The following is a 14218-nucleotide window of genomic DNA, read 5'->3' as shown; positions in this document are numbered from 1 at the left end:
CTTATTAATTACCACCGGACCACCCTTTCCCATCGGAAAGAGGTGTCTGCATGATGGGCGAGGGAGTTTTTGGCCCAAATGAGAGATGTATTCTTTCGAAGCACGAGAAACACATCTCCAAGGTGTGACACTTGACGTCAGCGGAAACCATGTCACATTACCGCACAGCACTTCAAGAAATTTTCCAATTTTCGATGGCCGGAAGGCTTCTTTCCTGGGTGGCCCGAAATGCAATCACACCGACGCAAGGATGTGGCAATTGATGTCAGCGGGTGGGCACCAGGTCACGCACAAAGATACCAGGCCTGAGTAAATCACCACACTTTGCTTTTGTTGAAGTAGCAAGTCATAATAGCGAAAAGAGCGGGCGTTGAACAGACGTGGCGATTTAATAGTACGTCAAAATAATGGTGATTGCGGGCGAGCGGGGATGAAGTGTTACACTATTGGTGATGTTACGTTTTAAAGTTTATTTCTGAATTCGTTAACTGTGCATACAACCATCCGATTCTTGGCCCGTCCCCCATAGTGGGTACGAGCCATGTTCTGAAGGAGCATCTTTATCATCATCATAATCATCATCATAATCATCACCATCATAAACATTTGTTCAGCTTCACCATCTTGCGTTAGTACAGCGGCCCTCGTGGCCTATAAACGTATAACTAATCATTCCACCGCCATGAAAATGTTTTCCCACTAAAAATAAACCACGCACTAAATGACAATGAAACGGACATCATAGCTTTCAAACAGCCAGCAGAGCTCTTCCGGACTTGCTTCACATCATAGTGTTATTTCACGTGCGCCAGGTAGGTTCCAGTCAAAGTAGTGATCCCCGAGAGGCATTATGCCGTCTATGCGTGCGCCTTAAACGTTTTTTTTTTCTTTATTTTCAGGCGGCAAGCAGTGCTTCTGATGCGGTAACCGGCACTTCCGTTGACCGGACTCTGCGGCAGCGTTCTTTTCTGAAATGTGTCGAAGCCGAGAGAAGTGCTAACCTCGAACGACTCGCACGTCTATGATGGGCACCAGTTGACGGACGGGAATAAAGAGGCGCTAGCAAGAATGGTCATTGCTCGAGGTCGGTTGAAGTGCATAAGTGGCTGGGAGGAAGTGCCAGACCAAACATTACTGCATGGGCACAGCACAAACTTCGACGAACGACCAAGTGCTCGCGTCCAAACACACTGCTTGAGACAGCTGTCTCCACGTTCCCACGAGCCCTCTTTGTATTCGTGCAGTGCCTACACCACACGGGCCTCGAAAAGTACGTAGCATCGCGGCATGATAAGAATGCTCGCTTCGTGCCGGCCCGACCATGGAGCGTCAACAGTGACGTCAGTCAGGGGCGTGTGATAGTTGCCCAGTTTCTGTTTTCTGGGTAATATTGGCAGAAAGCCTTAGTATTTATTTACCTAGAAGCATTTAATCCGACACATTCATTGAGGGGTGTGAATAAATGCGGCAGTCCTAGGTTACAATTTCAGGTGTCTTCGATGATGGACTTGAATTGGCGGTGATCCATCATCAAAGCAATGCAAACAAGCTGGTTATTCCAGTCTTGGACAGCACACAAGAGAAATGACACAAGTCGTTGTGCTGCCACACAGAGGACGTTTCAGTTGCGTGGCATGCGATGTGCAGGTCGAATGTTCGGTACTAAAAAATGCAATAAAAGAGACGGGGAGATGTGAGTGCAGTGACATTGGTGTAACAGGAGTAATTAGAATAAATGTTGAGGCATGCTTTTAAAATATCTTTAGCGTGGTAATTAAATTTAGACGGATGAGGATTGAATTTTTGGAAACTAGCACGTGCGAACTTAGATCGGACAGTGCGAGGAGTTACAAAAAAGTAGTGCAACGACAAGACTACGGCGCGAGTAGCCTGGAAAGTGGTTCTCAGAATGAGTGATTTGGATAATGTACTTGGACGTAGTAAGCTCAGAAGAAGCCTGAACACCAATATATTTAGCCGATCCATAGAGCACTGTAAGACAATCGCAAATGTGATAAGCAGGGAACTTGTCACAGCGGCAGTGAAAGAAACCTTTTGTTTAACTACATGATCCAGTCATCGCACCATTCCTCTATTTGCGAGAGATTGTTCTATATCATTGAAACATCAGAAGCATCAGATGTAGTGCTGTACACATTGCAGTCATTGGGAAAAAGCGGGATGTTACGGTGAACAAAAAGGGCTAAGTCATTCATGTGGATAAGAATCAATACGATTCCTTAGGGAACCGTCTTTGGTGTTCCTTGGCCTTTGTGAACACCTGAGCAAACACAAGATGGAGAGAGTAGGGGTAGTTTGTGGCAAGAATAAACTGCATGAGTCTGGTTAGAAATTTTCCAATCCACTGGAGAACACGCTGTGTTTAGTTAAGACACTATGAGCAGAATGCATATCACGGGAGTGGCCACGGCGGTAATAAACCACTTACTGATTGGCATGAAAAAAAGTTAACGGACAACAAGGACAGGACTGCTCATGGATTATATGATCTATAATTTTACTTCAAACGCAAATGCTAAAAATGAGGCGATAGTTGCTTGGAGGGGACTTGTGGCTGCTCTTGAAGATAAGAACGCCCTTCCCCATGCGCCAGTGAGTAGGCACCTCTATCAAGAGGTCTTTGAAAGATGTGAGGCAGAATGATGCTATTATATGTTTGGCATATTTAGGGATTTTAGCACCTTTGTCATCATTTCTCAGAGATGACTGAGTCCTTCAGCTTGTATACCGCATTAACAACATAGAAGTGCTCAATAGCTATCGGATTCACTTTTGGTGTACTTAAGGTAAAATTAAGGGAAGGTTAACAGACGGCTCGACAATGAATAGCAAAAAAGCACCATTCAGAGGGTTAGCAGCTTAAGATTCAGGATTAAATAGCCACAGCTTTCACTGAATGAACAAGTATTAGCGCTGGCAGGGTACATGATTACAAAAAAAGAAATAAATAAAAGCTGCCGGCGCATTTATTCCATTAGGTGATTGGCGAGGTGAACGCGATTATCAACCCTTCTTACGATGGGTGTGTACTTGGTGATATTTGTACGTGTGGAAAAACACAGACAGCGGAGACTATATTTACACTGTATTTACACTGGAGCTAGAACACTAGGAATACGCTGACAATGAAGCCTCAATTAATGGCACAAACCCACTGTTGGGGATAGGCCACGAACCCGGTGCTAAAATGATTGAAAGTTAAAATTTAAGATGAGAAATAAACCGATAACAAAAGAAATAAATTGGAGGACGCTTAAGTTTCGCCTTTAAGAGTGGAACGCGATAGCGTTATCGGGCCCCGTTCGCATCGCATTTGTCTTTATGAGTGGGCTTCACCGCACCACAGAACGTGGGAAAGCCAGCTTACAAAGACCAAGCTTACATTGATTTCCTTAAAGTCGGCTTCAATTTTAAACAGAAATGAATCGCTGGGAAGACGTTTTTCCAGGGGCAATATAAGTCGTCTTATATTAAAATGGGAAGGCCCTAGGACCCCTTTTCATTATGTTATTAGTTGTTTGCTATTGCCCCGACGCGTGCGCGTGTCCAAACCGCATTAGGCAGGCTAAGTCCCAATTTTACCTGCCGAGGATGCAAGCGCCACCTGGATAGGATTTTCGCAACTAAATTACCCGAGTGCGTTACTGTTGGTATGGTAGAAATGCTGGAAAAGGGGTTTGTGTTGGAGTTTCCTCGTAACATGATTATGCTTTCTCGTACATTGAAATTACAATCCGGTCTTCTTCTTCTTCTTCTTTCTGGGGTTTTACGTGCCAAAACCAGTTCTGATTATGAGGCACGCCGTAGTGGAGGGCTCCGGATTAATTTTGACCACCTGGGGTTCTGTAACGTGCACTACAACGCAAGCACACGGGCGTTTTTGCATTTCGCCTCCATCGAAATGCGGCCGGGATTCGATCCCGCGAGCTCAGCAGCGCAACGCCTTAGCTGACTGAGCTACCGCGGCGGGTGAAATTACAATCCGACGCCGCCATATCTGTAGGTCATGGTTAAGTCGTACTTTACCATTTTTCTCACGAATTTTACTGTGACAAATTCAATTTTTGTTCACTAACATCTTGCGCCACGCGGAGGGCCTGCGCGGTCGGGGTGGTTCGGGATGATTTTCTCCGCCACGGACGCCAGTGCTTACGCTGACGCCGGCGCCGACACCGGATTTTCTGTGACACGGGGCCTATAACGCTATCGCGTTAACGAAGTAGTCTATACTAAGGTAGTCAGCCTTGCCTAGATAGGAATAGTAATACGGATATAATAATATTTTAGATACAGTAAAGGATAAACGTAAAAATCTGTAAGTTAAATTTTGAATAATAATTTTTGATAATATAACTGAATCGGTGTCATTATTTTTGAAATTTCTAAATTTGTAATTTAATGAAGGAGAAATCAATCAATCATGGAAAATGGGAAAATGTCAATAAGGCAATCTTTTTGTGTCACAGAGGAAATTATAAGTGGCTCGGCAATTGCGTTCCTGTGGCTATATCCTAATACCGTTGCTCCAAATGAGGGTATAACGGAACTGCATAAAGGCATTCCTAGATTTCGAAGTGGAATTTCCAAGCATCGTTTTTGATGATTCGAAAACCGATGACACGATAATAGCTCGATAGATTCCTGCTCATTGCAGAGGTAGCATAAATATGCAAGCAAAAATTAAGTTGTCGGCAAACACTCGCTCGCGCAAAGAGCACAGATTACTTGATCGTCTTTCTCGTCTCTTGAGCAACTGTCCCGGTGCTCCTAAATATCTAAGCGCGTGCAGAGTTGGAGGGTTTCGGTCTGGTGACGTGGACAATGTCACTGGTTGTCACAACAGAGGACGTAGTGGGCGGGGCTAGAATCATTTCACAGGTCCAACATCAAGCAATCCGAATTATTACTAAGAGTAATCGATGATCACATGTTATGCAACTGTACCGCGATCTCAACATAATCTGCATTACTAATCTTGTGAAATTGAATTCTTTAATTAATTAATGTAAATGTAATTTAGGTTGCTCGATATTTCGCTATTGAGAAATTTAAGACCATCAGACCATCACCTTCTAAAATTTTTTTTTCATGCAAGGATTTACCAATACAAATAATACACGCTTTTCTGTAAACAACAATCTTTTACTTCCAAACGTTCGTACTAACTACTGTAATCAAAAGTTGGTCTTGCTTTCATAAAATTGTGAAATTCTTTGCCTTGTAATATTAAAACTGCTGTTTCTGTATCATCATTTAGACGTTTGCTTAGTGATATTATTTCTAACCAATAACACAATTTGACTATAGTGAAATAATCTCGCCTTTATCGCTATATATGCTGAACAATGACTATTAATTTATTGACTAGAATTGTTTAATCACTGATTTGATAGTACTTGTTTATTATTGTATTAATGTGTTACTGTCGTATTTTATTATAATAGATGTTTTAATTATCATTCTTCTTGCTGTTTAATAGTTTTACATTTCATGTAACGCATTATAGGAGCTCCCCATACAGTGTTTTCACTATGGGACCTCCTCCTACACGATATCATACCCACTTTTGTACATGTATTTTACTACAGTAAATTTCAAACTTCAATAGGCAACATTGGTCACTGAGCGGAGCACGCGCTATGGGACAGTAGTTTTTCACAAAGGCCAACTTTACGAGATGGTGACCAAAGCAACACGAGGGTGCCGGGCGACAAATGGACGTCACGGTGACGGACGTCGTAGTGGTGCTTCTGTTTGTCTTTAGACACTTGCAATGTGTTTTATATGTTATGGTGATTATTATGATGAATATTGTATCCACAGGCCATATCCTCATGCCATCCATGAAGCACAAAACCTTATGTGCACATGAGCAGACAAGTGTCCAGGAATGTTTGACATTGCCCCTTCGGCTATCTGTCAAACTTTACCGCAGCGCGTCAGCGTAACTCAGTGAGAAGCATTAAAAAAATGACATTTAAGTAGGACGCCGGAATTTCAACAATATTCAGTTGGCAACGTCGAGAGGGTACGCCTTTTTATTAACATGCGTATTTACGACACTTAGTCACAACGTCTTTGCTCTGCCACACCACCACTAGTAGTTTCTTGTTCAGTGTTAAGGCACTGCTATCATGCAGCAGGAAAGTGCGTTTTAGCAGGCACGTGGTAGTTTGCCAATGGGTCGCTATCGCTTTAATGTGTTTGGGGCCGCATATCCCTTGTGTAATCTAGGCACATTCATTCTGGGCCAATGCGCTCACTCAGTTCGGGCCCATATCCAGTGGCACATACCCAATGAATTAAGTGGTCCACGTCTGCTCGGCGAAACCGTAGCCAGCACATACCTAGCGACCCAACCTAGTAGTCACTGGGTGAAAGTGCTTAGTAGAGGCCGGATACTTAGGCATTAAAAAAGCGCGTTTTAGGCGCCAAAAATAGGCAGGCAAAACAACGTTTTAGGCCTCCAACGTCGTAAATATATATGCACAATAATTTTTTACATAAATGCATATGAAGACGTGCGCGACCTGTATCTACCACGGGAAAACAAGAAATGTAATTGTTTATGATGGCACAAATGCGCCAACAGTTGAACATAGCCGTACAATTGTCCCATAAAACTGTTGGACTAATGACGATCAATTGGCTTAATTCAACAAGCACACTGGTCATATTCATGTTTAATGGCCACTGTACTCGAGCGTCTCATATAGTGAAACAGGCATGAAAAAGAATACTTGAAAGCTGGGACTACTGGTTAAAAAAAGCGCTACTTTATGTCTGCCCTATGCAATTAAAATAGGATACAGCTAAAACAGACAAATAATAAATGCAATAGAGACTACGATTTATTAAGAAATTAACATGTTCTTAATGAGGACTGTTAGGTACAACTCTGGCAATTTTCTCATATACAATGACATTATCCGAATTGTACAAGCAACACGTCCCAACACTGCCAAATACAATTGCGCACATTTGAAGTGCACATGTTTGAAGAAATCTCTTTGGAGAGCACGCGGAACGTAGTCACTGTGAAGATTGTGGATTGTGGATGGTGGTATAGCAAACTATACCACCATCTCCAGATTTTTGGATTCAAAACTGTGCCTCTTGTCACTTGGCATCTTGTACGCTGAGAAGGAACGCTCGATGGCAGTGAACACCTTACAAAGTAAATTACAAAAAAAAAAAAAAAAGCCGCGTGCACATCACATTTTTCTTTCTTCGTTTGCTCTTCACTCTCCTTTCCCCTGACGGCCCTTCGCGGTTTCGCATTCGCCAACCGCTCGCGCCATGTCAGCGCGGCGGCGTATACTGGCCGGCGCGTGCCATTTCACTGCTGCTAGCGGTTGTTTTCGGGAGTTGGTTGAACTAGAGGACTAGGTTGAACCCCATAGAGTTCCCAACAATGTTGCCCGGCAACATGAATAACGATCTCTAACTGCACTCGAAACCGAAACTTGAGGCTAAAATCGTGATATTTAAAATACGCATTTATTGGCATTCATAGGCATTTAGGCACAAACGCGAAAATAGGCATTTATAGGCACTATAAAAACACTACAAAGGCCCTCCTTAACCTCTAATTCATGCTCATATATCAAAGTGGGGTGATAGGAGTGCAAGGAACAAAAAAAAAAAAGGCATTTGCCTAAAATCCGGTCTCTAGTGCTTAGATAGAAGCGGACAGAACGGAAAGAGGGTAAAGTTCCCAAAGAATGTTAATTAATCGCAATAAATTTCCTCGGTTTCTTTTTAAGCATGATGGGAACTGGGCCACAATGCTATTTGATGTCTGATGGTGAGAACTCATCTTTGCTACACACGGTGCATGGAAATAGGGGCATAAACGTCACGATCAAAATGACCATCCACAGATTCATCATGGGCGCGCATAGCACGTTTCGGAGCAACGTCCTCGCTTAGCCAAAGGCAGTTATTGCAGTAGTAGCTGCGATGGCTTGAAATAAGCAGAGGCGCTTCGATAGAGTGGTGCTGCCGCGAAACGCTATGGCCTCCAAAAGCCGATCGCTTCGCCGCATACAAGAACGAGACGGGTACTGTATATATATATATGCGCACTCTCGGACAAAATCGGCAAAGTGTGCCTTGCCGAAATCAAGCACACCGTGGGGCACTGCACTAGTGTAAAGTGTCAGTCGTGTGACCAGGAAGTAGGTCCACGAGTCTTGTGAGGTAGCTCAACGTAGTGACGGGAGAGCTGCGTTGAGATCATAAAAGAGGCATTCAGATTGGATGTGGTCATCTTATAGACTTAGTATCCACCGCGAGGACACTATAAGTCATTTACCGCATCTTTCCGAGCGCTATCCAAAATTTCAAATTACGGAGGTGCGTTCACTGTCACCGGCAACCACACACTGTCACCTGCTATCTATCATGGGCAGCGAATCGACAGAATCGCCGAAATGACTCAAGGTGCGTTCGCATTGAAATTGACGCTCATCGATAGATGGATTCTGTCGGTATGCCTGCAAACTTAAAAAAGCTCCAGTTGACGTCTAGGTAATGCGGAACATATATGGTTTTATAGAGAATGGCTAATAAGAATCGTATAACGGTTCTCCATCGAAATGTGGCTTTTGTGACGTGTTGCGAACTGATGCGGAGTGTAGCGCATGGTGGTGTGTGTAGTTGTGACGCCCGGTGACCAGAGTTGGCGTCAAAGAGGTTCATTGAAGAGTGGCACACAGGGGCCGATACGATTCGACAGCTAGCTTGGCCACATGGTAAGTTGGCGTCAAAGTCAAGTTGCAATTTTTCAGAGGAAAATTGGGAAACACTGTTTATTAACAATTCGTTGTCTTCATCGGCAGTTCCAGGGAGGCCATTCAGGACAAGATTATTCGGCGTTAACGATTTTCAGTGTCTTCATTTTAAGAAACAAGCCGATTAAGCTTTTGAGTTGGGGAGGTAATTTCTGCAACCATATTTTGGCGACCATCCCATTTGTTAGGTTCAGGAAGAAATGATTCAAAATTGGCCATGCTTGTCTGAAGTGATCCTAATCTCGCATCAATTGCTTGATGGAAAACTTTCATTTCAGCTTAGTCTTGGGCCCCGTACTTTCTTTTGACCAGCAAATACTTCAGCTAGCATTTTAGAAACATTCTGCGGCTCACTTGTACTTAAATATTAATTCACAGTTAAGTTTCCGGCAGCTGTCCCAGACTGGTCAGAAACGAAGGATTGCTCGAGTGGGTTAAAGGACTTGAGCCACACTCAACCGCCTTAATCTTCTTAGGACCGGGGTTTGGTTCAACATCTCCGTTCAAAAAATACGCTTTAAACAATACACAGTACGAGTGAAGAAAGACAATAAAGTCGATAAAAAACAGCATTTGTTACACGGTCGAGGAACCACAAGGCATGCACCAGGCATCGTTGAAATAACGTACCTGGCGTCAGAAACAGACATCGCTTGGGCATAGCTGCAATGCTGCTGTTGCATGCCCCACTGAAAGACCGGTGGCACTTTTATACCCTCGGCTTTCTACATGAGGACAGCCAGCTTTACGATGAATGGATGGTCCAGTATGACGTCACTGGAGTAGATTACATGCAGGTGATACGCATGTGCCAGGAAGGCGTGACCACAACTTTCCTCCGCTAGGAAAGCAGATCGGCGAGTGCAACTCCTCGCGGCAGCTTTCGAAAGCACCACAACTTTTTCAATTCTGCAGCTTCTCCAGCTTTCCTTTTACCGGGAACGAATGAAGTTGTGGTCTTGCTAAAAGCAGAAGTCGCTATGTTATGCTTGAAATGATTTTAATAAAGTAAAAGAAGGGACCCAGACAGCTTCTTTTTCCCCTCCGCCGTTTTCTTTGTGCCGCCGTGGTCGCTGTGAAATCACTGCTGGCGAACGACACGATCTCTTTTCGCACAGGTGATCAGTGTTCAACCTCTGAAATAAAATGAGACAACGGCATCGTAACTTGCTATAGTTTAACGATGATTTGCATTCAGAAAGCATGAAACACTCGAGCATGCGCCTGGTGCGCGATGGCGTCACGGAAGGGCTTTTCCACACCATCTATCCGAACAGCATACAGTACACTGATATGTATGCTGTCTGCTGTGGCGTTTACTATTATTACTATTATTATTATTATTATTATTATTATTATTATTATTATTATTATTAGTAGTAGTAGTAGTAGTAGTAGTAGTAGTAGCAGTAGCAGTAGCAGCAGTAGCAGCAGCAGTAGTAGTAGTAGTAGTAGTAGTAGTAGTAGTAGTAGTAGTAGTAGCAGTAGTAGTAGTAGTAGTAGTAGTAGTAGTAGTAGTAGTAGTAGTAGTAGTAGAAGTAGTAGCAGTAGTAGTACTTTGCCTGTCCGTACATTTGAAGGAAGTTTCATGTTGTCCTGCTTTCGGTGATGCATTTCCTATAAAATTAAACCGACGACATCTCTCTTCGCCCTAAGGCTGCGTAATTACATAGTTATATTAAGATGTAATCACACTGAAGAGAATAGAAAACTGGACTAATTGGTACTGGTGCATGGCAAGCCATGGATTCACGGCGCCATCGATTAAGATGTAACTTTTTTCTACAGAAGAACTAATATTCGTCTGCAATAAAGCAAAAAGCAAATAATAAGCACACAGGACATAAAGTTGTCATCTGACGTTGCTCGTGTGGCGCTGTATACTGAAGGCACGCCAATACATCCTGCATGCATATAGAAGCGGAAGCACGCTCTACATAGAACGTACGCATCGGTTTGTTCCGCTGACAGCCACGTCATAATGATACTAGCTGACCAAAATAGAAAGCTTGGGCTGTTTCCCGGCACCACCCATAATGGAATGTGAACCACGGTGACATTGCAATTTCTGCCAATTTTTGAGCTGGTGCAAAGACCTAAAAAAAGGAAAGAAAAAAAAAGAGGCTAGCGTAGACTCATATGATGGAAATAAACAGCACAACTTTTACGCTTGTCCTCGCGCCTGCGAGAGAGAAACGATGATATTCCTAAATAAACGCATGACTGTTTTGATGATCCAAATATAATCTCACTATCAGGGAGGGAGCAGACTACCTGACTATAGTAGTATTTTTTTTATTTGGGGTGTTGCTACGCTGCGCTCCGCAACACCCCAGCGACCGCCGCTTCGCGTCGGCGCCCGGCACTGCGGCTTCCACCGCAGCACCGGGGTACAAACGCGAGCAGTATCCGCTTCTTTACACCACCAGTTCACCGAGATCAAACGCCGTCATGCCACACCACCACTACTGCAAGGATTTCCGCCACTAGAACAAACGCTACAATAACAAAGCGCGGCCGGCGTGGGCCAGACACCGCCAGACATTCAACGCGCCCTAAACGACTCGTTCCCTACGCACGTAGGAGCTGCGCTCAGCAAGGTCGCTGCGCCCGGTCCCGGAGATAAAAGAGCCACGCTCAGTAACTAGCAGCCGCCGCGCGCGCAGGCCAGTGCCTCAAAGTCCCTAAGCGATTATGTCCCTAGGCACCTAGGAGCTCCACGATTGCCATTAAAAAAAATTAAATTATGGGGTTTTACGTGCCAAAACCAGTTCTGATTATGAGGCACGCCGTAGTGGGGGACTCCGGAAATTTAGACCACCAGGGGTTCTCTAACGTGCACCTAAATCTAAGTACACGGGTGTTTTCGCATTTCGCCCCCATCGAAATCGCGGCCGCCGTGGCCGGGATTCGATCCCGCGACCTCGTGCTCAGCAGCCCAACACCATAGCCACTGAGCAACCACAGCGGGTGACGATTGCCATGACAACACGTGTTAAGCGGAAGTCACGTGACCCGCAGTACCACACGCCCTCTGTGCCTTCTAGCAATTGGAATGTCGCTCCCGGGACGGGCTTGGCGTTAGCTGAGGCCGCAAGGTACATGCCAGCAACACTCGCTAGTAAGATATGATCACGAACGAATTGAGGAACATGACAACTGCATTTTCCTTCCCGATTAAACAGTTCGGAGGTCAACCTCAAGCCCGAGCTTCCTTTTTTTTTTTTTTTGCCGTGTGCGTTCGGGCTTCATTCCACAAGCGGAGCGAATGATATGTTTTGCCACGTCACGTCGAAGCGTGACACGCATTTATCACCGCCGCTCGCTCTGACCATAGAGAAAGGAATTCAACAAGAGGGGACACTCCCATAGAGCCTAACGTCCCTATATAAGAAAAGTACCACCATCTACTCTTTCCTCCGCCGCCTCCTCTCCTAAAGCGCTTGCTTTTTTCTTTACTTTTTGCTTGCGAAAGCCAAGTCGACGGTGGCGCACATAGAAAGTCCACGTTGAACCTTTCAGGCCGGGCGCGCGCCGCCGCCGCCGCCGGCGACTGCGGCTGCGCAGAGGACTTTCAACATGGCTCTGAGGCGGAAAAAAAGAAAATATAAAGAAGTGAAAAGCGCGTGCTATCATCGTCCAATCGGAGATACGGGAGAGAGAGAAACGGCGTTTATAAAAAGATGGCGGTGCTTTTATTATATAGGGACTTTAATAGAGCCCAGCGACCGAATTGACTGCAGCGCGCCAAGCGGTCGGTATAAATCACTTCCGGTTTCGGTTTTGGGCGCGCGCATTTTGAACGCAAGCTAGCACGCCGGCTGTGCCCCCCCCCCCCCCCCCCCTCATTTTTTTTTTTTTGCTCTTCTGGCGGAATCGGTTTATTATTTGGTAAAAATGATTGCGAACGATCTCGTAAAGTCCCATCGAATCTGTGCCACGTGCAATTTCACAAAGTCGACGCAAGACCTTTTGTGCAATGAGGAAATATTTATTTTGCTCTATATAAAAGCTCGTTGCGCGCTTTTTGTGCGTTCATCCAACGTTGTGACCCCAGGTAAGCAGTAGTTCCCGTATGAAGCTCCACCGGACGGCACCAGCTGAAAAAAAAGTAAATTACAAGCATGTTACACTTACAAGCACGTAACAGCATGTTACAAGCATGCGTCATTTTGGTATTTAGACATAGGAATACTGCGTGTAGAGGCGAAACGTGCGAAAGCGGTGAATGGGCGGCATTACAAACAAAAGCAATTCGCTTTTACATACATGGCGTAGAAAATACCTGACTCCTCCCAAACAATACCATAAAATATGAAAACATCTTATTTCCAAGCGTTCCCCCATTTCCGGGCATATTTCCTGCACTTTGGCAGCACAAATACACGGACGACTTCGCGTTTCCAAAACTTGGCCTCGGGTGACGCGACGGTACGCGACATACACAGAGACGGACGCAACAGGTACTCAAGACAAATGCGTGGGTGCAAAGCCTGTTTTCAGTCCTTTAGAAGACGGAATTTTCGAATTACAAGTTTCTGATATGTTCCTCGGCGTTATCTTTCGCGCGTTCTGCCGGCGCCAGCAGCACACTCCCATGTTATCACTCTTGGCAATCGCCCATCGCGTTTTCAACAGGCGTGAGTACCGAAAGAAGGTATATGTTGTTGCGGGGCCACAAAAAACGTCACGAACTTGTCCCTCTATAAGATTAATTACACGCCAAACTAACTTTATCACCACGGCCGAGCTGCTTATCGCTAACTGCGTCACAGCGCGCTGTGCGGCCAGCGTGCTTCAAAAGTACCCCAGAAAGTAACGAAATTACTTTTCAGTAATGTATGGCGTCAGAGAAAGCGGCACAAACTTCTCCTAGCAAGATGCACTATAGACTAGAGCACTGCACGGGCTCGGGCTTACCCGAAATCCCGGGCCCGGCCCGGCCCGTGGGCCGGGCCGGGCCGGGTAGAGGAGTTTTTTCACGGGCTCGGGCCGGGCTCGGGCACGGCGTGTGCTTTTTGACCCGGGCCCGGGCCGGGCTCGGGTTTTTTGACGCGGGCCCGGGCCGGGCTCGGGCTTTCTGCGAGTTATTCTCGGGCTTCTCAACTCTGAAAAACATGTATTTTTGGGTCTCGGGCCGAGTTCCGGCCGGTTTCGAGTCGGGCTCGGGCCGGGCTCGGGCTTAAGGTAAAGGGGTGGCGGGCCGGGCCGGGCGGGTAACGTAGATTATTTCCGGGCCCGGGCCGGGCCCGGGTCTCGCCATAAAAGTTTTGATCGGGCTCGGGCGGGCCGCCCAATGTGAAAACGGGCCCGGGCCGGGCCCGGGCCGCAAAAATCGGCCCGTGCAGTGCTCTACGTATAGACTACGCACCACGGCCGAGTTAGTTCTCGCTAACTGCGAC

The 14218-nt window shown here is 45.6% G+C and overlaps 2 protein-coding genes across 2 annotated transcripts in view; one reads left to right on the top strand and one right to left on the bottom strand.

Annotated features, from left to right (window-relative positions):
• The window catches only part of LOC119449366 (dehydrodolichyl diphosphate synthase complex subunit Dhdds), a 31087-nt gene extending 30028 nt beyond the window's left edge, over window positions 1-1059 (top strand). Inside the window, exon 7 of the mRNA XM_049666749.1 lies at window positions 900-1059. Coding sequence (XP_049522706.1) covers window positions 900-1025 — 126 coding nt within the window. The 3' untranslated portion in view covers window positions 1026-1059. The remainder of the gene's footprint in view (window positions 1-899) is intronic.
• An 8809-nt stretch (window positions 1060-9868) lies between these two features.
• Window positions 9869-14218, bottom strand: part of LOC119449364 (sushi, von Willebrand factor type A, EGF and pentraxin domain-containing protein 1) — a 128432-nt gene continuing 124082 nt past the window's right edge. Inside the window, exon 19 of the mRNA XM_037712536.2 lies at window positions 9869-9952. Within this exon, the coding sequence (XP_037568464.1) occupies window positions 9939-9952 (14 nt within the window). The 3' untranslated portion in view covers window positions 9869-9938. The remainder of the gene's footprint in view (window positions 9953-14218) is intronic.

Source organism: Dermacentor silvarum, chromosome 4 (assembly GCF_013339745.2).
Source record: "Dermacentor silvarum isolate Dsil-2018 chromosome 4, BIME_Dsil_1.4, whole genome shotgun sequence".
NCBI lineage: Eukaryota > Metazoa > Arthropoda > Arachnida > Ixodida > Ixodidae > Dermacentor > Dermacentor silvarum.
The sequence above is the reverse complement of the archived record's forward strand: the minus strand, read 5'-3'. Positions and strand labels throughout refer to the sequence as shown.